At 34.3% G+C, this 26,827-nt stretch overlaps 1 protein-coding gene across 2 annotated transcripts in view; it reads right to left on the bottom strand.

The window, feature by feature from the left end:
* PRDM5 (PR/SET domain 5) overlaps positions 1 to 26,827 on the bottom strand; it is a 271,300-nt gene that overhangs the window by 35,078 nt on the left and 209,395 nt on the right. For both annotated transcript variants that reach the window (XM_044682300.1, XM_044682301.1), the window contains exons 12-13: positions 23,042 to 23,135; positions 10,677 to 10,762 (exon numbers count right to left, since the gene is read on the bottom strand). In XM_044682300.1, coding sequence (XP_044538235.1) covers positions 10,677 to 10,762; positions 23,042 to 23,135 — 180 coding nt within the window. The remainder of the gene's footprint in view (positions 1 to 10,676; positions 10,763 to 23,041; positions 23,136 to 26,827) is intronic.

Below are 26,827 nucleotides of genomic sequence, written 5' to 3'. Positions count from 1 at the left end.
ATATATATATATATATATATATATATATATATATATGACCTGATGAATAATGAAGTGGTATTAAAGATTAAAGGTAAATTTCATGGAAGCATGTGGAAATAAAGCAAATAACATTCTTTACAAGAAGACCAAATCCATAGTGGCATAGTTGCCTGTGATATTTAGAGATTACAAGCTTCTACTCTGTTAACACTGATTACAAAAACAGAGAGGCAATGTGGTCTAATAGAGAGTGAGGTGTTTATAAATTGATGGTAACGATAGTGATACTTTTAGAGATCTTTAAAGTTTTAAGAGTATCTTATTTCATTCTTACCTTCACAACAACCCCTGTGAGATAGGTGCTATCATTAATGCCATTTTAAACATGAAGAAAATGAGGCAAAGAAAGTTAAGTGATCTGCCTTATTTCATGGAGCTATTCAGTATCAGAGGTAGAATTAGAATTGAGGTCTTCCTAACTTCAAAACCCAGAATACTTTCTAATTTGGCATATTGACCTGCTTTGCTTCTGCACTTCTCCTAATGTGTGATGTAATGTATAGAAATGGGCAGCCATTTTCTGTAGTTATAAAAAAGCAGTTTGCCACTTTGGAACTCAGAAACTGGCAAAGCAGCCCTGGGCATGTGCCAAGGTGACAGTTAGGGACAGGGTATAAATTGAGGTCCACAGACCCCTCAGGGCTCATTCTTCTCCTTGGGTTAGGGAGGCAGGAGGTTACAGTCTGGGCCCCAGGAGGTGGGAAGTTTTGATATAGGCAGGCAGGCAGGGTCAACCTTTATTGCTAGCCATATCAAACACCTTTATTGGCATAGCCAATAAGGTTTATTTCCAAACAAGATTATACAGAAAACTACAAGAATTACAACAGCATCTGAGCCAGGGACTTGATAGCCCTGGGCTCAGCAAAAAACAGCTACAGAGTCAGAGGGAGACCCCAAGGTCCCTTTGTACTCTTCTCTTTAGGGAACATCTTGAGTTTAAATATTTATTTAGACTTAACACTTAGGCAAGATTATTCAGGGTTTCCATCACCCACTCTCCTTCTCCCACATACCTACCCTTCAGTTTACCAAATAAACCCAGGTTAATGTCTAAGCCTATAGTAATCTTTAAAAGGCAACAACTTACTTTGATGACAGTATCTGTAATTGTGTAGTCAGATCCTGATAACATCTTTAACTAGTTATAGCCACTTCTAGCTAGTGCTAACCCTTAATTATAACCAAAGGTTTCAGGAATTCAACATTCTACTTCCTGGTTACCTTGTATTCAACTGACTGGCAAGACTGGTTTCTAAGGCTTGTGGTTAACAAGAGAATTCTCACTCTTAAAGGAGGCTTAGCCCAGCTGGTGTGGGGAACAAATCTTATTCTCATATCTACCTGTGCATAGGGCTTCTCCTGGAGTTATCCCAACTACCACCTTAGCCCCCTACTGGTCATAACAGTGAACAGGCATTCTGGTATGATCCCAGGTAAGGCTTCTCATGAGAATTCTAAAAGCATTCCCCAAATAAAAGAGTATCCTTAGACCATAGTTGGTACAATTTCAAAGCCCTGAGAAGTAGAAGAAGGGACGGAAAACAGGTGACTAGTCAAGAGCCTCCAGTTTCAGATGGAAATGCAAACATTTTGCTTGGACCAAACAAAATGTCTTTAGGATTTGAGAAGTAGTTTAAAAACCAAAGAAAATATCCTTCAAAGAAGATGTCATGTTAAATGTCAAAGAGACTTACAAATTGCTTTGTTCCATGGATCTCAGATTATATTTGGCAGAAGAGAAGGCTTTGAATTGGAATGTTTTCACATATTTCTTATCCTTGGAAAAGATCAAGAGCTCAGGAATATGCTGTTTTTAGTTGTGAATACTCATTTCCCCCCTCATTTTAAAGATGCATTCTTTCTATTCACCAATAAATTCCCTCTCTCTTCCATAGAAGATTAACTTATGGGAGATAAGTCACTGACCAATACTACCTTTGGTCTTAGACTCATAGAATCAGAGATTTGGTGCAGTAAGTATCCCTAGAGGTCAAGTAATTCAAATCCTTCATTTTACAAATGAAGAAATAGAATTTAAAGTTGTTATAACTGGTTTGATCACGGAAAAGTTGCAGAATTGGAACTTAGATCTTTGTAATTTCAAGGCCAGCACTCTGTCCACTAAAACACACTGCTTCTCCATTTAATCATAGTCATTTTCCAACTGCCTGCTTCAAAACTTAAAAATCTCTGAATTTCTTAGTATTAGAACTCTATTTATTGATATAGTTCTCAATTCCTATGTGATTTTGTTGATATTCTTCAGGATGTGCTGTAGCATCTCTGAGAACTAAATGAGACTAGTCCTTGGCTTACATTCTGTCTAGAAGCCTTTTCAGTTAGATAAAATCTATCAAGAGTTTTCACTAGTTTGCCCCACAGAAGTCACCTCCAAGCCATGAGGAAGCAATACAACAGCTCTTTTCCAAATGCTTCACGTTAATTGCCAATAGGCAAGCAGTGATTCCCAAGTTGAACTAGGTAATACACATCCACTATGCCTTTTTTCCCTCTAAAAGAATAAAAACTTGAAACTGAAAGGAGAGGCAGGACGACATAATAGGGAGAGGGAAGGACTTGGAATCAGGAAATCCTGGGTTCAAGTTATGGCTCTGACAAAAATTTTGTGGCCTCAAACAAGTCTTCCAAATTTTCTGAGCCTTTGGAAAGTCACTAAAAATAGAACTTAAAGACAGGTTTTCAATCTGTTTTAGTGCTATCTCTGGCTTCCTTCAAGTGTTAGATAAATCCCAGCTTCTAACAGAAGTCCTACTAAATTTCTCTTAATACTAGAACCTTCTTTTTGTTAATTCTCCAATTTAGGCTTTATATAACTTGTATTTATATATATTTGCTTGCATATTGTCTTCCCCTATTAGACTTAACACCTGGAAAACAGGAGCTGCCTTCTGGCTTACTTAATATCCCCAGCACTTAGCACAGTACCTGGCACATAGTAGGTGATCAGTGCATGTTTATTGACTTTGGTGTGTTATCCCTACCCACAAATCATAGGAGCCCAGTAGATAGACTGGCCACTCAAAAACTATTAGTCTCTTAATCTTTGTCACTATGAGGTACACAAGGTACAAGTAGCACAAAGATTATTCTGCCAATAGACAAACTGATCTATTGTGTGGTGATGGGATTTCCCCAATTAACCATCTGCCTATTTTTACTCAGTCAGTGAAGCTATTCTTCTGTCCTTGGAGGAAAGACAAATCTAAATTCCCCAAAGCCTTCTTTCCATCCTTTAGGCTGGAATAAAAGAACAGGCATTGGTCATTTTAAGACACAAAGGGGTAGTTGGATAAGCCTGGGCCCCAGGGTTTCAGAACTTGCTGTGGCACGAACAGAAAAAAGGGGACAAAAATTACTTTTGCATGCAACCACCATAGCACTGGCAAGAGCAGTTAAGGGGACAGATGTTTGGGAAATCATTCATGTCTTGCCAATAGGGAAATATAAACAGCATTCAATATTTGAAAAATTCAAAATTCAGTCGTCGAGTCATATATTACTTGGCAATAAATTGTCCTGCTTGCTAAAGACTATATTCTGCATGGAATGATATTTTTTGGCAAGGACAAGGTTGGCTGCTTCTACGACTAAAAACACATGTTAATTCCATACTTCTCTGCCCTGGCCACCTGCATGAAAGAAGCCAAGTCAATATGATGGACAGTGCAGGCTAGTATGATCCAACTAACCCTGCAATTTTGTGAACTGTTGAATGGATTGCCAAGTATTTTATATATTCTATAGATATTTTGAATTGATTTTTTCTCTTTTCTATTTGTCATGTGTAAAAAGGCTAATTAAATCTGTGAGTTTACTTTATGTCCTGTTCCATGGATAAAATTTTTGATTATCTAAATTAGTGTATTAGTTGAATCTCTAAGAATTCTTTAAGTCAATCATCATATCATTGACGAAAAGCAATGATTTTATTTCTTCCTTTCTTATATTCATCTTGTTTCTTTTTCATGTCTTACTGCTATAGTTAGCATTTCTAGGACATAATCAAATAATAGTGGTGAAAATGAATATTCTTGTTTTCCTGGGATATTAGTGGAAAGGCTTCTAATGATTGTGCATTATAGAAAATGTTTCCTTTTATTTTAACATAGATAATCTTTACTACAAGATCTATTTGTTATTATTATGATTTTCGTAATAATAAACCAAATACTCATTGCTGGTATAATTCCAATTTGTTCATCACATATGATATTTTTTATATTTTTTATATTTATATGTCATATGATATTTTATAGTATTTTATATTTACATGTCATATAAATATATTTTAATAAATTTTAGATTTAAAAATTATTCAACATTTTTGAATCAATATTGTTAATTGACATTGGTCTATAGTTTTCTTTCTTTGTTGCTGCTCCCACATAAACACACTTTAGACATTCCTATATGGCTTATTCATTGATATTTCCTAAGATTATATCATTTACATTCTCTACTATGATTGCTTTGTGGCAATAAAGGACTGGTTTAATGTTACTGCTTCTCTGCATTTATTATTCCCTAGGAAATAGTGAAGTTTTTAAAAAATCCTATCCACAGCTAAGATGTCAAAAACTTTCAATTTCCATTAATAATTGACAGACATCAATCATATTTAACTTTTTAAAAATTATGCTCTGAAAGTCTTATTTGTTTATCTTTCATTTCATTTATCTAAGTCCAAAATGGAAATATTGATATCTCCAATTATTATACTTTCCCCATTTATTTCTCTCTGCAAAGTAATTTACTTTTCTTTAAAATTAGATTTTTGTCATTGAGTGTTTTCAAAATAAGTATTGATATAATTCCTTTATTGGCAATGCCTTTTATTCGAATTTCATTTCTATGCTTCTTTCTTTTGAATGTGTAAGTTTTAAAAACTGTCTTCTGAGAATGAGATTGAGTGTCCTGCTTCTAAAAAAAAAGAAGTTCAATTCATTCCATTTTAACTCTTTTTGAGTCTTTATGCTTCAAAGTTTTTCCTATTTTTTAAATATTCATTCTGCTTTCTAAGTCATTTTGGTACCCTCCTGTGTTTGGTGGGTAGATTTATTACCTAAACATTAATATAGTGATTTCTAAGGATGTATTAGAGTTCAGAATATCTCCTTTTCCCTTCTCCTCCATGTTCTTCAACACCCTTCTTTCATAAAGAAAAAAAGTGAATGGAAAAGAAGTATGATCAATAGGAATAATCTATGAGTTTGCTCATAATCGTCTGCCTCTTGTCTCTTCAAACACCTCAGAAAATATCATTGATCTTTAACTTTTCTTTCTCTTTTTTAATCTCCCTTTCATAAAAAAAATCTTCTGAAAATGAAATTTATTTTGCTTGATACAATACTATTCTCTCCCTAGCTTTCTAAACTTTCATTTTACCTCTCCCCTGTCTTGGTTCCTTAATTAGTTTATAGTGGAATTTTAAGTTTTTGTACAAAGATGTTATGTTTGTATGAGTGTGTCCAACTTTCCTGTTCAAGAATGAAGTTTATTTGTTATTTGCTCTCCTTATTCCCTCCTCAATGCTTTCCTACACTTCTCACCCACCTTACTTATGAGAAAAAGGAATTTACTCCCTATTTCTAACTCCTTCCTTCTTGTTTTTCTTCTTCCCTTAGAACCAACACAATATAATAAAACCACACCCAAGTACTGAATCTGTTTCTTAATTCCATCTGTGACTTTTGAAAATAGTAGAAAGACATATGAAAAGACATATGTCTCTTCTATGTCCATTAGAATATAAACACTTTATGAACACTTAGCCCTCTCTAATTATTTAATTGTATTTAGCTTTCCAAGTTTCACTTCTCCCTAATGTTTCCCTATTAAAGATTCACTCAAGCTCTAGTCCTGTTTATCAGAAATTCTTAAAAGTCTTTATTTATTAAAAATTTATGGAGAAGGGGACAACAAAGCTAAGTGGCTCAGTGTCTAGAGAGTTGGTCTAGAGATGAAAGGTCCTGGGTTCAAATTTGACCTCAAATACTTCCTAGGTGTGTAACCTTAAGCAAGTCACTTAACCGCCATTGCCTAGGCCCTACTAATCTTCTGCCTTAGAATTCATACTTAATATTGATTCTAAGATAGAAGGTAAGCATTTAAAAAATGTATATATGCATGTATGTGTCTGTGTATACACATACATATATGCATATATATTTGTATAGGTATATAAATTATTTCAAAGCTTTACAAAATAAATGCTATATTAAGTATAAGGGCAAAATAAAATGCTTATTGGATAAAGAATATGAACAAATAATTCTCAAAGAACTACAAATTATTAACACGTCTCAGGAAAAATCCTCTAAACCACTAATATTAAGTACAAATCTAAACAACTGAAATTTCTATTCAAATTCAGCCAGCTGAGCAAAAGAGACAAAAGATAAGTCATGGATTCTTGGGGATTTAAAAAAAGGAAGGCATACTAGCACATTGTTAGGAGAGATATAATTTGATGTGACCATTCTGGAAAGTAATTTTAAATTTGCAAAGAAAGTTACTAAAATTTCCACATCTCTTTGACCTAGATATTCTATTGCTACACATATACTCTGAGGAGGTCAATAACAAAAATAAAGACTCCATACGCTACAAAATATTTATAGCACCATTTTTGTGGTAACAAAGAAAATGAAATAAAGTAGATTTAGAAGTAGCTAAGAAAAATTGTGATACCCTAATATAACAGATTATGCTGTAAAAAATGACTAATACAGAAGCATGAAAAGACTTCTATGAACTAATAAAAAGAGAAGTGAGCTATATCAAGAAACAATATATAAAATGGCTATTACAAGAGACAGAGAAGAGAAACTGGTAGAATAGTTTAATATTGTTATTTTCCCGAAAAATGTAGGCTTTTCAGGAAGCAACAAGAAAGAATAGGGGAACAAAATCATACCTGAAGAACAAATACTGTGGATGAATGGGTCAATCAACATGCAATTATTAAGCCTCTACTATATGCCAGTCAGAAAAAGCAAAAACAATTCTGCCCCTCAAGTTTAGATTCTGATATCCACAAGCAAGTGGATATATGAGGTGATATAATGAGGTGATCTCCCAGGTTCCTTTTCATTCTGAAGCGTTCTAAGTTTGGATATAAAATTCTCCTTATCTGAAATGAGTTCTGTCCATTTTGGTTCATTTACATCAAACATTTGAGAAGTGAAAGTAGATGAGTTTCACTTTAAAACTATGGATGAACAAGTCTAAAAATGCCACGACAGCACCAATCCTCCAACAATTTCTAAGGATGTCTTGAATGGCTCTCTATCCATTTGTTTTTGTTTTAAAAGGAAAGAAAAAGTATCATTCTAAGAAACATATTTTCCCCACATTTGAAATATCACGCCACATATGTTATAACTGCTGAGTGGCACACAGCTCCAAACTTATGTTTAGCCACATTTCCCAAATACTCAGGTTAAGAGAACAGAATAGGGAAAAAACAAAATACATATGGTTTTACTACACTTGTAGAAGATGCTATAAATGAACACACTAGATCTCTTCTAAACTGACATTTTATTCATTTTTTCACTACTAGCCCCAATAAAATATGTCATGTTAAAAATATTTTCTCTCAACTCGTTATGGGGAGTCAGTGTTGTATAGTAGGATGAAACTCTGCCCCTGAAAACTTTGTCTCCAACCCAGCCTCAGTTATGACCTATATAAGCCTGGGTCCATAGTTGTTTTGCCCAATCGCCCTCATTTCCACCTTCAGAAAACAGGATAATATTATTTCACAGCATTGTTGTGAGGATCAAACAACATAATGGATGGATATGGAATTGATTTTCCATCTACTTGATATAGATCCTGTATCCATGTAGTCATTTATAGTCATGCTGTCTTCTTCATTAAAACAGAGGCTCCTTAAGGGTAGGGGATATTTTGTCCATTTTTTTTTTGCACACGGTATAGAGTAAGGCCTTAATAAATGCTTTTTGATTGACTGAATGTAAGGTATTTTGAAAAATAATGTGTTCTAGAAATGTGACATATTGCCACGTATTCCATCCTGTTTATGTCTATTTTTAAGAGCCAAAAGGAGCGAGGAGATAATTCATATTGTATTTTACATATCGTGAAGAAAGTCAGCAGGAATATCAAGTTAAAAAAAATAAGGAGAGAGGGAGAAATTTAGGTCCCTACACTACCACCCACACCTCATTACAGTCAGTGATACATTTGAACCATAGGATTTAACATGAAACATTGGGTTGTATAAAAGAAACCTTCATCTCCCATATTAGTGTTAGAAAAAATAATTGCCTTAATGATTTTGATTTTCACAAAACCACAAATTTTATTTTAATGGCTTCTTTTTCCTCTCCATTTCTGTGGAGGTTCTGCCTACAGGTTCATTCCTTCCAGGACAATAACTCCTACTAAATAGCCCAAAGTTTTACCAAGGAGTTTTTTTCTCTAGGATAGCCTGAGTAGTAGGAAGCATAAGCTTTATAATACATGATTTAGAGATGAAGAAACTGAAGGTCAGAGAAATATCTGTGACTTGCCCTGGGATGTACAAGTAGGATAAAAGCATGCTTTGGAAGAAAGTCTCTTCTGATTCCAAACCCAATGTTCTTTCCATTATATTGAATTACTTTTCATGAACAGAAAGCAGAAAAACTGGCTTTGAGAATTCTGCATGTTGAGAACATATAATTCTGATGACAGTTTATTACTTTAGGAATAAATCATAAAATCCTTAAAGTTTGCAACCTAGAGTAATGTGGTGGATATCTGCATAAATCTGTAAGACCAATCTCTTTGAAAATTACTTTTCTATTGTTTCTGTGTTTAAGCTTCTCTGTTTCTATGAACAAATCCTTGCTGTCTGAGTTGGAGGAGTTTGTGTGAATGTTACCCAGTGGAGGGTCTTTGGTTCCCTTCTTAGAAATTAGGCATTTCTAGGCAAACAATTAAGTGAAGGAGTGTTAGTGGGAGTTTGCAGAAAGTTTCTTGAGGGGAAAAAATCATTTCCAAGCTATATAAGGAACTGGTTCAAATTTATAATAGAGCCATTCCCCAGGTAATAAATTGTCAAAGGCTTTAAAAAGCCTATGTTCATTAAAAGATGTCCAAGCTATGATTAGTCACATTTTTAAATGTTCCAAATTACTCATAATTAGGCAAATGTAAATTGAAATAACTCTGATGAGTTATTTCATGCCTCTCAGACCGGCAAAGTTGATGAAAAAGGAAAAAGGTAAACATGATAAAAGTGAATATTTGTTAAAGGTACATTAATATAGAATTGATGGAGCTGTGGAATTGTGCAGCCATTCTGGAAAACAATTTAGAATTATGCCCCCCATCATTATACAATGATTTTGATCTAGTAATATCTCCTACATACCATTCAGTGGTAAAGATTTAAAACTATATTAGTCAGATTTGATAAATTCAAAAGCAGTCGCTTATTAACTGAAGTAATCTTTGCTCTCTGAAGTAATCTCTGCTCCAGTTTGTTAGTTATAAACCTGTTTATCATCTATCCAAGGACATTTACTATTTTTCCTCACTTTAGAAAAGCCCTCATAAAATAAGATACTTATAATAAGTGCTTAGAATAGTGCCCAAAACATGTTAGACATTATAGAAATTCTTCTTCCCTGAGGTCCTTCCATATATTGTATGAGTTGTGGTCTAGATATGTCTTGATTCCATTATCATTCATTTTACTCTTCCAACTATGAATGTTGTGACTCAAAATTACAAAGGTTCCTGGCTCTAAATATCTTTCCATTGGAGTGGTTTAAAGATGCCAGTAAGTCTCTAAATGCAGGAACCTATAGCTTTTTTTGTGATAACTTTATATGTCTCGTTTAGAGAAGACAAAGAGGTTCATATCACTTTTACCCACTATTTCTATTTGACTTATGGATTCAAGTTCAAAGCCTTCATTCCCTATTGTCCTTTGACATAAACTACAAATTTTATACTTGTTGAATCCAAATAGCATTTTGGTATAATTGGAGGATTCCACTAAATGAATTAACTACTTAATGTGCTTTTTAGGGAAGCCATTTAACTTGATAATATCCAAGTACATCTAATGATTGATAAGTAAACCTCGACTCCCTATCTAACTTGGAAGTTATACTCAGTTCTATTTAGGCAAAATGGTAATGTATTTGAAACCTAAACCTAAGCATCTTAGACATAAGTTCTTCCCTGAAAAGATTCCATGTTTTTATTAATTATTTTGAAATTTATTTTATTATTAAAATGTTTTAAAGATGCTTTCCACATGGACATCAAATACTGTGGCCATCTCAGTATACTTGTGTCTATTTAAATATCTATAGGACATGCACCTCCAATTCATTAATCAATTACTAAATCATATTCATGAACTGAGAATCATCCATTTGATTTATATTTGTGAATATGTTTATACTCTTTTTCATTATTTTATTTTGTTAAAGTTTAGATTTCCTGTCTTGGAGATCATGTGCATTCAAAGTAAATTTATTTGTCCATATAAAGAAACAATTTGCATGTGTAAATATGTGTTCCAAATGAATAAGCTGGAAACATTTTCAAGAATTCTTATGAATAATGATGAGCTGTACTCTTACCCTAGTGTGGGTCCGGATATGCATCTTCAATCCATCATTTTTGCTAAAAGCTTTATCACAGTAAGGACACTGGTATGGGCGCTCACCTACAAGGAAAAGAAACCAGCTTTAGTTTAAGAAAATGGAGATACCAAACAGTCTTACCATTACCCAGTGGCCCATTACTGGGGACACAAGATAATCCTAGGACCCTAAGAACATGTCACTCTCAAGATATAATAATAATAATAATAATAATAATAATAATAATAATAATCTCTTCATACAGACATACACTTTTTTTCCTTTTTCTTGGCTTTTCTGATGAATCTGGATTGAGCACTGTTTCTAATGTCCTGAGATCAATTAGAGATAATAATGGCATCTACCTTGCAGGATTGTTGTGAGAATTAAATGAGATTTTTCTAAAAAGCACTTGGCTCAGTGCATAATATTAGAAAAAATGATTATTTCCTTCCCCTGCCATTTTTAGTTTGTTTGTTTGTGGGGAGTAGTGGTGGTGGTGAGGAAGTTGAAAGGGGAGAAAGGAGAGGGATAGGATTGACCTCCCAACAAAAAAAAAGGAAGAAAGGAAGGAAAGAAAGAAAGAAAGAAGGAAGGAAGGAAGGAAGGAAGGAAGGAAGGAAGGAAAATAAACAATGAAGCATATTTTTTAGTGTAAATAAAAGTATAGAATGAATACCAGAAGGAATCATAGAGAGTTTTGTTAGTAACATGTCAAATTTCTAATAAATTTAAGAAGAAAAACAAACAATAATAGATACATGCAGTTTCATGAATAATACCTTTTCTGCCCTACTCTTTATAAGAAAGAAGTCATTTTCACTGGTGTTAAGTTTAGAATTTAAAAAAAATTAGGGGACATTAATTATATTGGGATAGTAAATATAGGAATAGGTAGGAAACTCAGTGAAAAAAAGCCAGATCTAGAGATGAGAGATTCTGGGATTAAATCTGGTTTCAGATACTTCTTTACCCTGTATGACCCTGGCCAAGTCACTTAACTCCAAATGTCTAGCCCTTTCCAATTTTTCTACCTTGGAATTGATTTCAATTCTAAGACTGAAGGTAAGAGGTTTTTTTTTTTAATTGAAAAATGTAAATATATAAATGTGTATGTATAAATACATATCTCTATATATGAATATATATGTTTGCATATGTACACATGCAGTTATCAAAAGCTATAAAGGTAGTTTAGTAACATATCTGTATACAGTTGAACATTGGCTCCATAACGTAGAAAATTTTTTTTTCCTAAGTACTTTGTTTGATGAGTGGCACAAGTATTATCATTCCCATTTATAGATGAACAAACCAGAGCTCCCAAAGGATAAATGACTTGTCCCAGGTTGCCAGAGATTTCTAATTTTAAGGCCAGTCCTTCTTCCATACTTCACCATAAATATATTTACAAAGGCAAATTTATATTAAACTGGACCTTGAAAACTTTTAATTCACTTTACTATCTACAGCTTAGAATGTCGCATGCCCAGAATCATAATCCTAGAAATCTCATATTATAGTTGAGCTTGATCACTGTGTAACCATATATTTGTTTTTCTTCTAATTCATTTCTGACAGAATATAAACCACACATCCCAGTTCCTAGTCATTCCCCCAAAGGGCTCAATGAAACTCCATTAACTCAAGACCCTCCTTCCAAGTGGCTTTCCTTCCTCTTTCTGGCCTCCTCTGGACCCCAGGGAAGTAATTCAGTCCATTCCCCCTATTCATGGTCTTATTATTCTCCTTTCATTTTCTAAAAAGGGTACCAGACTGAATTTGGCTAATCTAAGCCCTCCTATGGTTTGAAGGAGACCATCTATCTTTTTTAATGTAAGGAAGGCTCAGCTTGTGTCTATAGGTAGGGGATGCAAAATTTGAAAGCAGGATTTGAGATAAGGATCTTAATTTTAAGTTATTTTTCTTTTGCTGAACTTGGTAAAAACTATTGAAGGAGCTAACTATTGGACCACTCAGGAAATAAAAAGGGAATCTCATAACTACATTTAATCTGAAAATTTTCCCTCTATATTCTATCATCCAGTGAGACTTCATTATAAGTCTAAGATGGGTAAGTCAAAAAGAAAATGTCTCCCCACACACACTTTGGAATTTATTTTCTCCCTAGTTATGCTCCATATACCTTTTTTCTAATACTGGCACAGTTCAGAAACAAGATCTGACCTGCTGAATAGTGAGTTTGTGCAAAAGGATTTAAACCATCATCTATTATATTTAACATGTAGGTTAAAACTCATTAATGTAGTCAATCAACAAGCATTTATTAATCACCCATGTATTAATCACTCTGTACTAGGCACTAGGGTTACAAGGAAAGGTAAAAACAGTCTCTGACTTCAAGGACAATGGGAGGGGGTTACACATAATGGGGAACAACAATAAATGGGGAAGACAACATGTAAATAACATTGAGGTCTAAGGACTTACATAGACTTGGGAGATGTTATTGAAAATACTATGTCTTTGATCATGTCAGATATTTTGGACATGTTACGTTCCTGCTCAAAATTCTTCAGTGGTTCTCTTCTGCCTACTTTATTATATCCAAGGCTTTGACAAACCATTCAAAGCCTCCTAGAAATTATTCCTAATCTGCCTTTTTTTTCAAACTGATCTCCTACTACTCTTCTACACATATGATAGGGTAGTGGCTCTTAAAATATGATCTGAGGATCCCAGAGATTCATCAAGACCCTTTTAGGGATTCTACAAGATCAAAACTATTTTTATACTAAGGCATTTTAATTTCTAACATGGTAAATACCAATAGATACAATCCACATAAACATAAGATTTTTGGGGAATCCTCCATACTTTATGTCCTGAGACCCCAAAATTTAAGAACTCCTAACTAGAGGAAGAGTCAAAGCTAGTATGTTCTGACACCAATTCATCTATTTTCAATATTCATAGACCCTGAACAGGTTCCCTTCTTATTTATTTTTTTATTACTCTGTCCCTGCTATTCCTTTTACCTTCCCACAAATATATCAGTAGACATTCTATCCTTTTTTCAAGGGTATACTAAAATGCTAACTCTTTTCATGGAGGCTTTTTTAATTTCTTCCCCTCCCCAGACCTTGATAAGATCTGTCCTTTTTCTGAACCCCTGTCAGACTTTATTTCTCTCTTATTACACTTAACACATTCGGCTTTGCTGTATTTGTGACCTCATCTTATTCCCTTCTTTCAATTCTCTTTTGGAGAGAAGGAAAACCTCATTTTCCTATACTGCAATACAGAATACTGCAAACAACAAGTAGTATCAAATAAATGTGCTAAATTCAATTTACTATCAGTAATGCTATAGGACTAAATATACACATTAATTCAACAAGTATTTACTATGTACCTGCTATTGGCTCAGCACCAAGGCTAGTTTCTGAGTCAGCTATGGAGGAGACTGATATCCTTGTTGCTTGCCTCAGACACTTGGATGATGAACATTTTTACATGGAATTTACAAATGAAGGAAATTCTATTTAAACAAGGATATTATTAAAGAATTTCAGAGCAGGAAGGAACTTTAAAGAGGAAGTAGTTTAATCTGCTCATGCTATAGGGGAGAAAACAAGTTATGAAGATAATTCAGTGATTGTAAATTCTCAATAAAATGTGGTATAACTAATATTAAATTGTGACTAATACTACTAAATCATCTCTATTTAATAGTGGTCACATTAAAAAATGGTTTGAGGCTTCTTTCTTTTCTTTCCTTCCTTCTCATAGTCTGCCGTAGGACACATTAAAAAGAACTTTTGTCAAAGTCAAAAGCAAGCAATTTTTAGATGAAAAAATCAAAGTCATCAATAATCATATAAAAATGGCCTAAATTACTCTTGATTAGAGAAATACAAATTAAGACAATGCTGAAGTACCACTTCACACCTATCAGATTGGCCAGATTGACCTATCAGATTGTCAGCAAAGGAAAGTGGTAAATGTTAGAGGAGATGTGGCAAAATTGGGACATTAATGCATTGTTGGTGGAATTGTGAACTAATTCAACCATTTTGAAGGGCAATTTGGAACTATACTCAAAGGGCTATAAAACTGTGCATAGCCTTTGATCCAGTAATACCATTACTAGGTCTGTATCCCAAAGACATAATAAAAAAGGGGAAAGGACCTACTGATACAAAAATATTTATAGCTATTCTTTTTGTGGTGCCAAAGAAATGGAAATTGAGGGGATGTCCATAGATTGGAGAATGGCTGAACAAAATGTGGGAATACTGTTGTTCATTAAGAAATGATAAGCAAGATGACTTCAGAAAAGGCTGGAAAGATCTGCAGAAATTGATGCAGAGTGAATTAAAGAGAACTGGGAGAACATTGCCCATAATAACAGCAATATCAGACAATGATTATCAGTGAAATCTTGGCTATTCTCAGCAATGCACTGATCTGGGATAATCCTGAAAGACTTCTGATGAGGAATGCTATCCACATCCAGAGAAAGAACTATTGAAATTGTCTTTCATATCAGTGTATTTTGGGGTTTTTTTGGGGGGTGGTTATGTTCTTTGAATATGTTTGAATATGTTGTTTGTTGTTTGAATATGTTCTTAAAACAATGCCAAATATGGAAATGAGTTTTATACAACAATAAAAAATGAAAAAAACTTATTTTGATAAGCTTGTTAGATGGCAAATGGAAACTCATGAGATTTAAAAATTATCACAACATGTATAACCCAAGCACATAGATTTCATTTATTTCAGTGATATTATTATAATCATAATCCCTACTTAAAAATGAAAGATGAGTTCTAATTTCACATGTCTCTTGAGTTAAAATTAGAAAAAACAGATTAATATATTATCTTAATAGATTAAATAAAATTAGAATAAGTACTTAATCATCATAAAACTTCAGCTAAACTTCAGCATAGTATACTGCATAGTATTAGGTTCATATTCAAGAAGATCTTTGTTCAAATCCTGCCTTTCACATTTATAAATTATATGATTCTTTATAATTCTCTTGGCTTATCTTTCCTCGTCTGTAAAATGAGGAAGTTGGACTTGGTGAAATATAAGTATATAAGCCTATTGAGTGGTCAAGAAAGAACTTTAGAATTTCCTATCCTGTGGTATGACCATCAAGACAGATGAATAGTTACTTTCCAAAAATTTTAAATACACTTTTCATTTTTGTTAAGTATTTCCCAAATACATTTAAAATATTTTCATAATTTAAAATTTTTGATTTTCAAATTCTCTCCTGTATTTCACCCTTGATAGGCAAAAAATATGATACTGTTTATGTCTGTGAAGTCATGTAAAATATATTTACATAGTAGTCATGTTGAACTTTAAGAAAAGTTCAGATTGAAATGCTTCCCTATTACTTCTAAAACCAAATAGAAAATTCTCAGTTTTACTACAAAATCTTTCTTAAGTTCCTTTTCCAGTCTTCTTGTGCCTTACTTATTCTGCTCTCTGTTCAAATCCAACTGGCCTCTTGGTTTTTCCCACACATATCCAATTCCAAGTGTTTTCCCTAGCTGTCAATGAGTGAATGCTCTCCATCCTTATCTCTGGCTCTTCACCTTCCGGATTACCTTCACCTCCCAACAACAATCCCACCTTCTACAGGAAGCCTTTCCAGTCTTCTTTACATTTCTTCAGAGGCTATCTCCAATATGTATCTTGTTTGTCTATTATTGTTGAAACCTGTCTTCCACAATGGAGAATGATTTTCTTTTTTTTTTTCCTTTAGAATATTTTTCCATGGTTAAATGATTCATGATTTCTGAATCACCTTCCCTCCCTCCTCCCAGAGTTGACAAGCAATTCTACTGGGTTATATGTGTATCATTTTTCAAAACCTATTTCCATGCTATTCATATTTGCAGTAGAGTGATCTTTTAACATCAAAACCCTAATCAAAACCCCATCGAACCACGTGATCAATCATATGTTTTTCTTTTGCATTTCTGTTCCTACAGTTCTTTGTCTGGATGTGGATAGCATTCTTTCTCATAATTTCCTCTGGATCGTCCTGGATCATTGCATTGCTGCTAGCAGAAAAGTCCATTACATTCTATCGTGCCACAGTGTATCCATCTCTGTGTACAATGTTTTCCTGGTTCTTCTCCTTTTGCTTTACATCATTTCCTGGAGGTCATTCCACTTGACATGGAATTCCTCCAGTTCATTATTCCTTTCAGCACAATAATATTCTATCACCATCAGATACCACAATTTGTTCAGCCATTTACCAATCAATGGTCATCCCCTCATTTTCCAATTTTTTGCCACCACAAAACGTGGCTATAAATATTTTTGTACAAGTCTTTTTCTTTATTATCTCTTTGGAGTACAAACCCAGCAGTGGCTATATCAAAGGGTAGGCATTCTTTTAAAGCCTTTTGTACATAGTTACAAATTGCCCTCCAAAATGGTTGGATCAATTCACAACTCTACCAGTAATGCATTAGTGTCCCAAATTTTCTATATCCACTCCAACATTTATCACTTTACTTTGCTGTTGTATTGGCCAGTCTGCTAGGTGTAAGGTGGTACCTCAGAGTTGCTTTAATTTGCATTTCTCTAATCAGGAAGGATTTAGAACACTTTTTCATGTGCTTATTGAAAGTTTTGATTTCATCATGTGAAAACTGCCTATTGACCCAAAAATAATTTTCTTGAGAGCATGAATTGTTTTTGTTTGTTTTTTTTTTGTCCTTTTTGTCCCAACACTTAACACAATGCTTGATACATAATCAGGGCTAAAACATGTTATTTGACTGAATGATTGACTGAAAAAAGGAACTTAAATAGGAGGAGATTTTATTTCAGATGATAATTGAAATGGGCCTGATATCAGGGGCTGGCATTTTTATTGTAAAATGGCATAGATGTGAACTATTATGAAGTAGATACAACAATATTTATAAATGGATTACATATGTGAGGTGAGTGAATGATATAAATATCAATATGATAGAAATCAAGAATGGCACCAAGGTTGTGGGTCTGGGCTCTGGGAAAATAGTAGTGTCCTCAACAATAAGAGTTAAATTGGTAAGAAGGGTATGGCAAAGGACAAAGATGTGGTACACTTAGGCAAGTTAAGTAACTCCCCAGGCTACACCTAGCAATTCCTTAACACATCACCTGGCACACAGTAAACACTGAATGGCTGATCTTAGTTAACTGCATATTTGTAAAGATATCATATGGTATTGAAAAAACCTGGGAATATCTGCCTCTCAGACTTTCCTAAAGTATCAACTAATATATATATATATATATATATACCTATATGCAACCACTTATATAGCATGTTATAAACTTACAAATTGAATAAAAGAAGTTAAAATTATCTGAGGACTTCAAGAAAGATTCACTTCTGATTAGACAGGATAATGGAAGATATCATGGAGAACATGTCACTGGGCTTGGACCTTTAAAGAAGTGGAGTAGCACAGTAGGCAAGCATGGAGATTTTTCATAAAGATATGGAAACTAGAGATGAAAGAACAAAGTAGGTGAGCAGTTAGTTGTGCAGTTTTGAAGACAGGTAATGTGTAAGGGGAAGAGTCACACAATGCTAGAGCTAGATATAATAGGAAAATTTTGAAAGGTATTGGTAGTACAAAGGGTAGAAGAGATGCAATAGATATGGTCCACGCAAAATTGACTGATTATTATGGATGATTCCAAGCTAACAGAACTTACTCCCTGGGAAGACAACTAAATCACAAAATCACAGAATCTCAGAATAACTTGGAATAGGTGAAAAAACTGTGGATAAGAAATCATGACTGCTGGGATTCAATCTTGGTTCTACTTCTCACACATCTTTTGATTTTGGCTGTCACTTAAGTTTTATGAGCCATAGTTCTCTCTTTTTATAAAATGAGTTTGGGAGGACATCATGATTTCCCTGGTTTTACCAGCACAAAATTCTGATTGTCCCGGTCATTTCTTTACTTCTGCTTCTGAGGGGTTTCCAACTTACCCTTTCAGTACACTTTAAAAAAATCTTATTACTCCATATCTGTTGAATTACTCAAATTCACACATATTTTGGTTTAGCCAAACTGTATCACTAGTTGCTCCCTAAATTTGGTGCTCTCTCTTCCATCTACATGCCTTTCACATTCTGATTCCTCTGTCTAGAATTCTCTGCCTTGCATCATGAATCATTACCTTCCTTGAAAGCTTAGCTTATGCTGCTTCTAAACAAAGCTTTTCCTAATCTCCAAGGTAAAAAGAGGAAAGAAAGAAGGAAAGGAGAAGAGAGGACAGGAGAGGAGAAGAGAGGAAGGGAAGAGAGGAGAAAAAGTAGGGAAGGGAGGGAAGGGAAGGAAAGGAGAAAAGAAAGGGCAAATCAATTCCCATATTTTTTCCACAATTTATTCATAGTTTTCATACTTCTTTCTCATCAAATTACCTTACACTTATGTATCTGTGTAAGTTGTATATAACTTCCTGGAACAGCAACAATAATTTAGGTATCTTGAGGGTGGGGATGGCTTAGTTTTTGTCACTGTATCCCTAAAAATTCATATATAATAAATGGATGTTTTTCAAATGTTTGTGAATTTAAATAATTCAAATACTATAAACAGGTATACTAATTTGAAACAGTGTTCTTTTTACTGCTACAAGTTGTCTTCAGCTGATACCAAGTGACCTACATAAATATTTTAGCACTCCCTATTTTTTGTAAAAAAGGAAATATATATAACAATGATTAGTTTGAGAAATATGAGTAATTGCTGCATCTTTTGGAGTCTAAAGATTACAACTATTTTCACATTTAACCTGATGAAATAAACCGGGGGGGAAAACACTTTTTCCTCTAAGACAGTGATTTGCTCTTGAATAACTATGTGCATAAAGCCAAAGTTGGGGGGTGGGGAGTGTCCAATGACAGCTGGTATCTGTTAACATTGAAAGTTGGTTGGAACTGTAGGCAAGCAATTAACCTTCTGCCCTGCAACTTTAAAAAAAAAAGGAGTTCCTATAATTTCTTTCACAATTTATGAACCATCAACAGAATTCATGTCACAGTCAGTAGTTTCTTTTTGCTGAATTAACCCCAGTTCCCACTGACCCTAAGAAGCTATAAACCAATGGGATAAAACACAGGTGATAGTGATATAGTGTTTCAGCTGACCTATTGAGTACCATCTCTGTCATTTGCACACTGGAAACACCAATGATGAATTACAGAACTGCATGCCAGACAAAGATGTAAATATTCCCCTTCTCAAACACAGACTTGAGCATCCTCTGGTTGTATCACCCCAGACCAGTTCTAGTTGGAAGAAACACTGTGTTTTTAGGCTTCATTTATATTCTATTAAAGTTTATTGGAATAATAATCTTTCAAGCTTCAAATAATGGGAGAAAAGATGGAGAAAATGAGTATTAATAGAAAGACCTCTAGAACATATTTAAAGATCATAACTTAAGAGGCAGAGGAGACCTCAGAAGCCATCTAGTTCAATCCTGATAGAAAGTGTTATCAGTCATAACAGATAAGCAAATAATTTTAAGTGGGCTAGTTTTATAGCTAGGATCTTCCTAAACACAATCACAATTTGAAGTATCATCAATGTCATTGGAGCCCAATTTTAAAATTTCAGTTTTATCACTCAGAGAAAGTTGTCACCTGACAAAGGCCCACTTCTACACCATTATTCTGAGGCATTTAACATATTTCTATGATGAATTAGTGATGAATGTATGGAAATGGCATTCAGTATCAAAATCTGGGCTAAAAAATCAAGGAAAATATTAGGAGAATATGGAGGAGTTATAGAAGCAAATTTCTGGCCTCTCTTCCCAGGTCTTTGCTCCAGTCACAGAGGCCAAAAGAAAGAATGAAATAAAAGGCTATGGCAGGTTTAGAGGGGACAAAGTTAATACTCTGCTCAGCTCCACAGAATAGAATGGTAGAGGTGAAGACAAAGGAAAGGAACACTTCTTTTTTTCTAACCCTTTAAGAGTCAGTCTTGGATGCTTCATTCACTCACCACTGTCACCCTTTACACCTTTACACTTGGAGTCAGTGAGATATAGAAAAAAGTCCCCAGATCCTACCCCTTAATAACAAAAATCCACTTTGAAGTCAATGGAGAAATTGTATAGGGTCCATTTGGAAATGGTGAGCTAAAAAACTCAATATGAATGAGAGGAGAGACCCACACTGCCATCCCACCAGACGAAGGCATGGCAGCATAGACATGGAACCCAGATCACCTCATTAACCGAGTTTCTTTTATGATGATTAATGGTGGCTTCCAACAAAGAATTCCTGTGCAAAATAATCTACATGTATGAAAATGTACAGTGTATTTTTAAAACTTAATAACTAGATAGAAATTTATCTAGTTAAAAGAAAATGCTATTCAGGTTGGTTCTATCGATTTAATCCCTACATGAAAGATGTACATAAAACAAAGCCCTAACCTGCTCCAAAGTCCTATTTTGTAATCCTAAACCTGTAGGTTTATTACTATGTATCTCTCCAAAGATTTCCATTGGTCATGATGGATTCTGGTTAAAAGATCAAGGATGAATCTGGGGTAATGCCAACTGGTGGAAAAAGAGGAACTCCAATAAGGAAACATATCTTCTTCTTCTTAGTAAAGGTGTAAGGGGCATATGGATATTCAAAGAAGGCCAGTATCTTTTCAGTCCTTCTCACACATGGTTTTATGGCCCATTGATCACTTTCAACCTAGTATCCCATTTGCTGACATGGTTTACCAGGATGTGGCTACTGGGAATACTACAGCTTCTTGGAGCCACAGGTGAGAGTTGAATACCAAATGGATACCAAGGGAAGATGAACAGCTCTGAAAAGAATTATTATTATTATTATACATGATTCTCATATTCTTGATCATTGAAGTGGAATACCTATGGATGATGCTGGCAAGATCAAGAGGGTGATCATCTCAGTGAGCAACTGATGGATTAGAAGAACTGGTCACAGGAGTGAAACATATTAACAGATTAGGAGCTTGAGGTATATGAATGAACAGAAATATGCATGGTAAAATCCCAAGTGGGAAGGCAGGAGTTAGAGGGAGAGACTATGAGTCACGCACTGAACTCATTGATAAAACGAGAATGTTTTAAAGATAAGTAGATAATGATCAACCAAATCTGAACTGGGTAATAAATTGACATAAAATGAATCTTCACAGAGGGCAGCTAGCTAGCACAGTAAATAAGAGTACTGCCTAGAGTAAGTAAGACCTGAGTTCAAATTCATCCTCAGACACTTACTAGCTATGTGACCCTGGGCAAATATGTCACTTAACCCTGGTTATCTCCATTTCCTCATCTATCAAATGAGTAAGAGAAGGAAATGGCAAACCACTCCAGTATCTTTGTCAAAAAAACCCAAATGGGATCACAAGTTGGACATGATGTAACTAATGAACAACAATGAATACACACACACACATCTACATACACATAAACACACATACAAATATATATTTCTGTTGTTCAGCCTAGGTGAAATGAGATTGATTTAGTGTTGTTCACAGGGGTCATAAAAAGAGGATGTAGCAACCAAGATAGAAACTTCCTCATTCATTCATTTATTCAACAAATGTTTTAATAGCTACCATATATAATATATTACATTGAGAACTGTAGGTAATATCAAGGAATGGTTCCTATGGTCAATGAGTGTATAATCCAGGAGGGATAATAAATTAAAAATCCAACTCAAATGTCACTTCTCCCTCTCTTCACCCTGCACCAAGAGGTAAAGGATCTTTCCTCAATTACATTTCTGGTAACAATTTTTGCTTAGACCTCTTCTTTTCACTTCTATCGCATGCCTTTCTACCACAGGTATTTAGGTGTATGCCTTTATCCCTGGAGAGCCCTTTGAGAGCACAGTTTATGTTGCTTATAGCCTTCTATCTCCAATAGTCATCACAAGGTCTTGAATTCAGCCTAAGGGCACTTCATAGAAGTTTGATTGAATCAACCATGGCAGCTGTCTTGTATACAAATAACCACCACAAAAGGAAAACTCATACATTTACACTTTTCCTAACTTTATCCACAGAAGTAAGAAAGTATAAAATTGTAGGGGAGATATAAAATTAAAAAGCTATTACAAAGAAATATCAAAGTACTTTTCTATTGTATACTTTAATTAGGTTAGAGCCAGTTGTTTCATGATTTGATAGAAAAAAGAATAGTTAACTTTTTTCAATTTTTCAGGAAGTTAAAACTTAAGTTTGCATCAAATCTGAAGAACATAAAAGGAAGATAATGCTATGTTTTGGCCACAAAGCACATCATTTCTATATTTGGTTTTGCATTATTAAACAGAACACACAGACCTGTATGACTCCGAATGTGTACTCGCAGCGTCCCATTGCTTGCAAACTTTTGTCCACAATATGGGCATATCTTCTCCTTTTCTCCTGTGTGCGTCTATGTAGAAGAAGAAAAACAAACAGTTTTAGCATAATTCCACAGGATTAAAGATGTTTAAGTGTATCTCATCATGGCCATTTGCTTGCTTTCTAAGATTACTTTCTCTTGAAATGATCTAACTTCTGAGACATAAATGGTGCCATCATAAACAAATGAAATAAGTGAGAAAGAATTTGCCACTCATATTTGTGGATAGGGAGCAGTTCATAACCTAGCAAGGTATAAAGAGGACCATGGGAACTAAACTGGCCAACTTATTTAGGCAAGTAAATTTTTTGCACAAACAAAAACAGTGCAGCTAAAATTTTAAAAGAAGCAAGTACCTGGAGGAGAGAGGTTTTCAGTAAGCTTCTCTGATAAAGTTCTCATTTCCAACATATATAAATAATTAATTAAAATGTAGAAGAATAAGAGTCATTCACTAATGGACAAATGATTATGAGATATGAGCAGGAACTTTTCAAAGGAAGAAATCCAAACTACAGTCATTTAAAAAACAATCCAAATCACTAAAAATTAAGAAGTACAAATTTAAAAACCCCTGAGTTTCCACTTATCAGAATGGTAAAGTTAAAAAACCAGAAAAGTGACAAATCCTGAATGGGCTATGGAAAAAATTAGCACAATAATGCTCTCTTGGCATAGGTTTGAATTGGTACAGTCATTCTGAAAAGAATTTGGAACTATTCCCCCAAAATTACAAACCTTGCCAACTTTTTGCCATAGAAAGGTATTCAATAATTACAATGAATTTGGAAAGTGACTGTAATTGATTTGAAAATATTGCAGTTTACTCCTTATGTCTAATTTAAAGAAGCTACACAATTTGCTTCATACACCAACTCTAATATCCCAGTAAAGAGAATGTTAATCAATTGTTCTTTGACTCCATTCATTTTTCCTATGATCTTCCTGAGGAAAATATCCCTTCTTGGCCACCACTCCCCTAGATATATTTTCTTCTATATTAGAATTTAATATCCTTGAGGATGGGAAATGCTTTCTTTTTTATGTTTATTTTCAGTACACAGCAAAATTCCTGGCACACAATAAGGGATAGGGAGTAGGAACTAGAATTGTTTTCATTGCTGTAAGGAACTCTGTGATGCAGAAACTTCCTCCTCTTCTTATTCATCTAAGTATCTTGTCTGCAACTAACAGTCTTAGAGGGCTGCCCAGGGCATTCTCAATGCTGAGAATGAGTGACTTGTCCAGAGTCAAATAATCAGTTTGTGTGATAGGCAGTATGTGTGATCTTGGATCCAAGATCAGCTCTCTATCCACTACACTGAATGTCTTGGCACATAGGAGGTCCTTCATAAAAATCTTTCTTTCATTCATTCATAAATTCATTGTTGGTTTTATATTAACATGAAATTTATTTCTACAGCAATTTCCATGCTAACTAGAGAAAGGCTATCAGAGCATCATAAATTTAGAAGTAAATGGGTTATTTGCTGAAAGTTACATTGGTGACATTCATTTGTTGAAAATTGCAATGTCTTGGGATCAGAGCTTCAAGGATTCTATTTATTAGTTGGGGCAAGACTAATTTATTCGACTCTCTGGGACTCAGGTTCTTGATGAGGGAAACCTAACTTCCCTTTATTTGACCCTAAGAACAATGGGAACTGAATAACTCCACGTTATTCATACCTGATGCTTAGCACAGGCTGTAGCTATTCCTCACAATTTCTCAGAAAGGTCATTCAGTTTGTCATGGATCAAGACATGAAGTCATCTAAATCACAAGGCAGAGTAAGTAGGGTCTTGGTTTCTGGTTTGCTGGGTCAGCAGTGGTTCTCAAAGAATGATTCTTGGATTCATGGAGATCCCTGAGACCTTCTTGTGTGATCAACATAATCAAAAAATATTTTCATAATAATGCTAAGATGTTATTTTTCTATTAAAATACTTGCCCCCTTTCCAACTACAAATCTATGGGAGTCTGGATTTTCTTCACATGCTTCAGAAAAAATCATAACACATTGATTATAGAAGCAAATATGAGGATCTCGATTTCTTCTACTAAACCAGACATTAAAGAGATTTGCAAAAACTATGTAAGACAATGTCACTCTTCTCACTCATTTTTGTTTTAGAACAGTTATTTTTCACAAAAAAATGTTTTATGTTATGTTGGGTTTATTATTGCCATTTTAAATATAATATTTTTGTTATCAGTTTAAATTTCTAGTAAAGCAACTATTGATAGAAATAAACCACATAGACAAAAACACTTTGGGGTCCTCATAATTTTTGTATGTAAAAGAGTTCTGAAACAAAAACGGTTGGGACCTGAGGATCTATAGAACCACTCGGCTTCTCCCTAGTCACTTCCCACAAAAAAAAAAAAAAAAAAAAAAAAAAAAAAAAAAAGACAACTTTGTATCCTCTCTCAAATCCTCTACAATCTAAGGCTTAAAGGTAAATCAGATGAAAATGAAATCCACCTGATGGCACGTAAAGGTAAAATAATCATGGTTGGTTGCAACATTTCATGGCTTTTCCAATATTTTTTAAGCACCTTTTCTTAAGCATTTCACTTTGAAGTATATAGGCTAAAGCTTAAGAGAGGAGGTTTATCTGTGTTCATTGATACAATGCTCTCAAGGACTTCAGGCCTTCAAAGATCCATTTAGTTCTATGAGTAATGCCATTACACCATTTTCTACTAAGCACCAAATTCTTTTAGGTGGTTACACTTCCCAGGAACCATAGTGTGAGTGGATGGAAAGTCTTTGGAAGACATCATACCATAATGGATAGAATGCTTAACTTGGAGCTAGAAAAACCTGTTTAAATGTTGCCTTGTACTTTTACCAGCTTTGTAACTGAATAAGTCTTTTGAGCCTCAGAAAGAGGAAATCTCACATAAAAAGGCATGGACTAGAGAGTTTCTGATATCCCTTCTACCTCTAGACTCTGATTCTACATATCACTTCCTCTCCTTGGGCCTCAGTTTCCTTATCTGCAAAATGAGATGGTTAGAATACATTTTATTTGGAGTCCCCTCTAGCTCTAGATCTATGTTTCTCGGAAACTACTAGAATTTATTTTGGGGGTGTCAAGGCCTTTAATTTCACTAGTGTTGGGAATTCCCAATTTGGGAACTTCCTCTACTAATAGAAAATTTAAAAATAATGATAACTTGCAATTTATATCCTTATAGAGTTGCCTGGGAGAACTGAGAAGTAAAGTGACTATGGTCTCTGCAACCTATGTGAGGCTGTGACAGCCAAAGAGGGTCAGTATAAGTCAAAGGCAAGATTTCAACCAGAGCTATCTCTTCTACCAGACTGCTGTTCTCTTTTCAAACACACAGATATTAAAGTGAAATTAAACTAAGGTGAACAAATAACTTTATGACCCAGAGACAGATAATACAAATGTAGCATGAAGACCATGAATAAATATAACTTTAAATAGAAATAAGAATTAGTTCATCTTAGTTCATGGTAATTCAAAAGGGAAGGTCCTTTGTAAGATGACAATCTTACAAAGAAAATTATAATTTCATAGAGATATACAGAAAATATAGGTAGACTGATTTCATGGAAATCAGAGTTAAGTATAATGGCTATATATAGTCTAGAAAGTGATAAAGACATTAAATCTGAAAGGTAGAACAGTGTAGTCTTAGTGAATTCTGTAATTAATAGGAGAAATGGCAGGGAAGGGGTTTTCTA

The sequence above is a fragment of the Gracilinanus agilis genome, chromosome 6 (assembly GCF_016433145.1).
Source record: "Gracilinanus agilis isolate LMUSP501 chromosome 6, AgileGrace, whole genome shotgun sequence".
Lineage (NCBI taxonomy): Eukaryota > Metazoa > Chordata > Mammalia > Didelphimorphia > Didelphidae > Gracilinanus > Gracilinanus agilis.
This window is presented reverse-complemented; position numbering and strand designations above follow the sequence as displayed.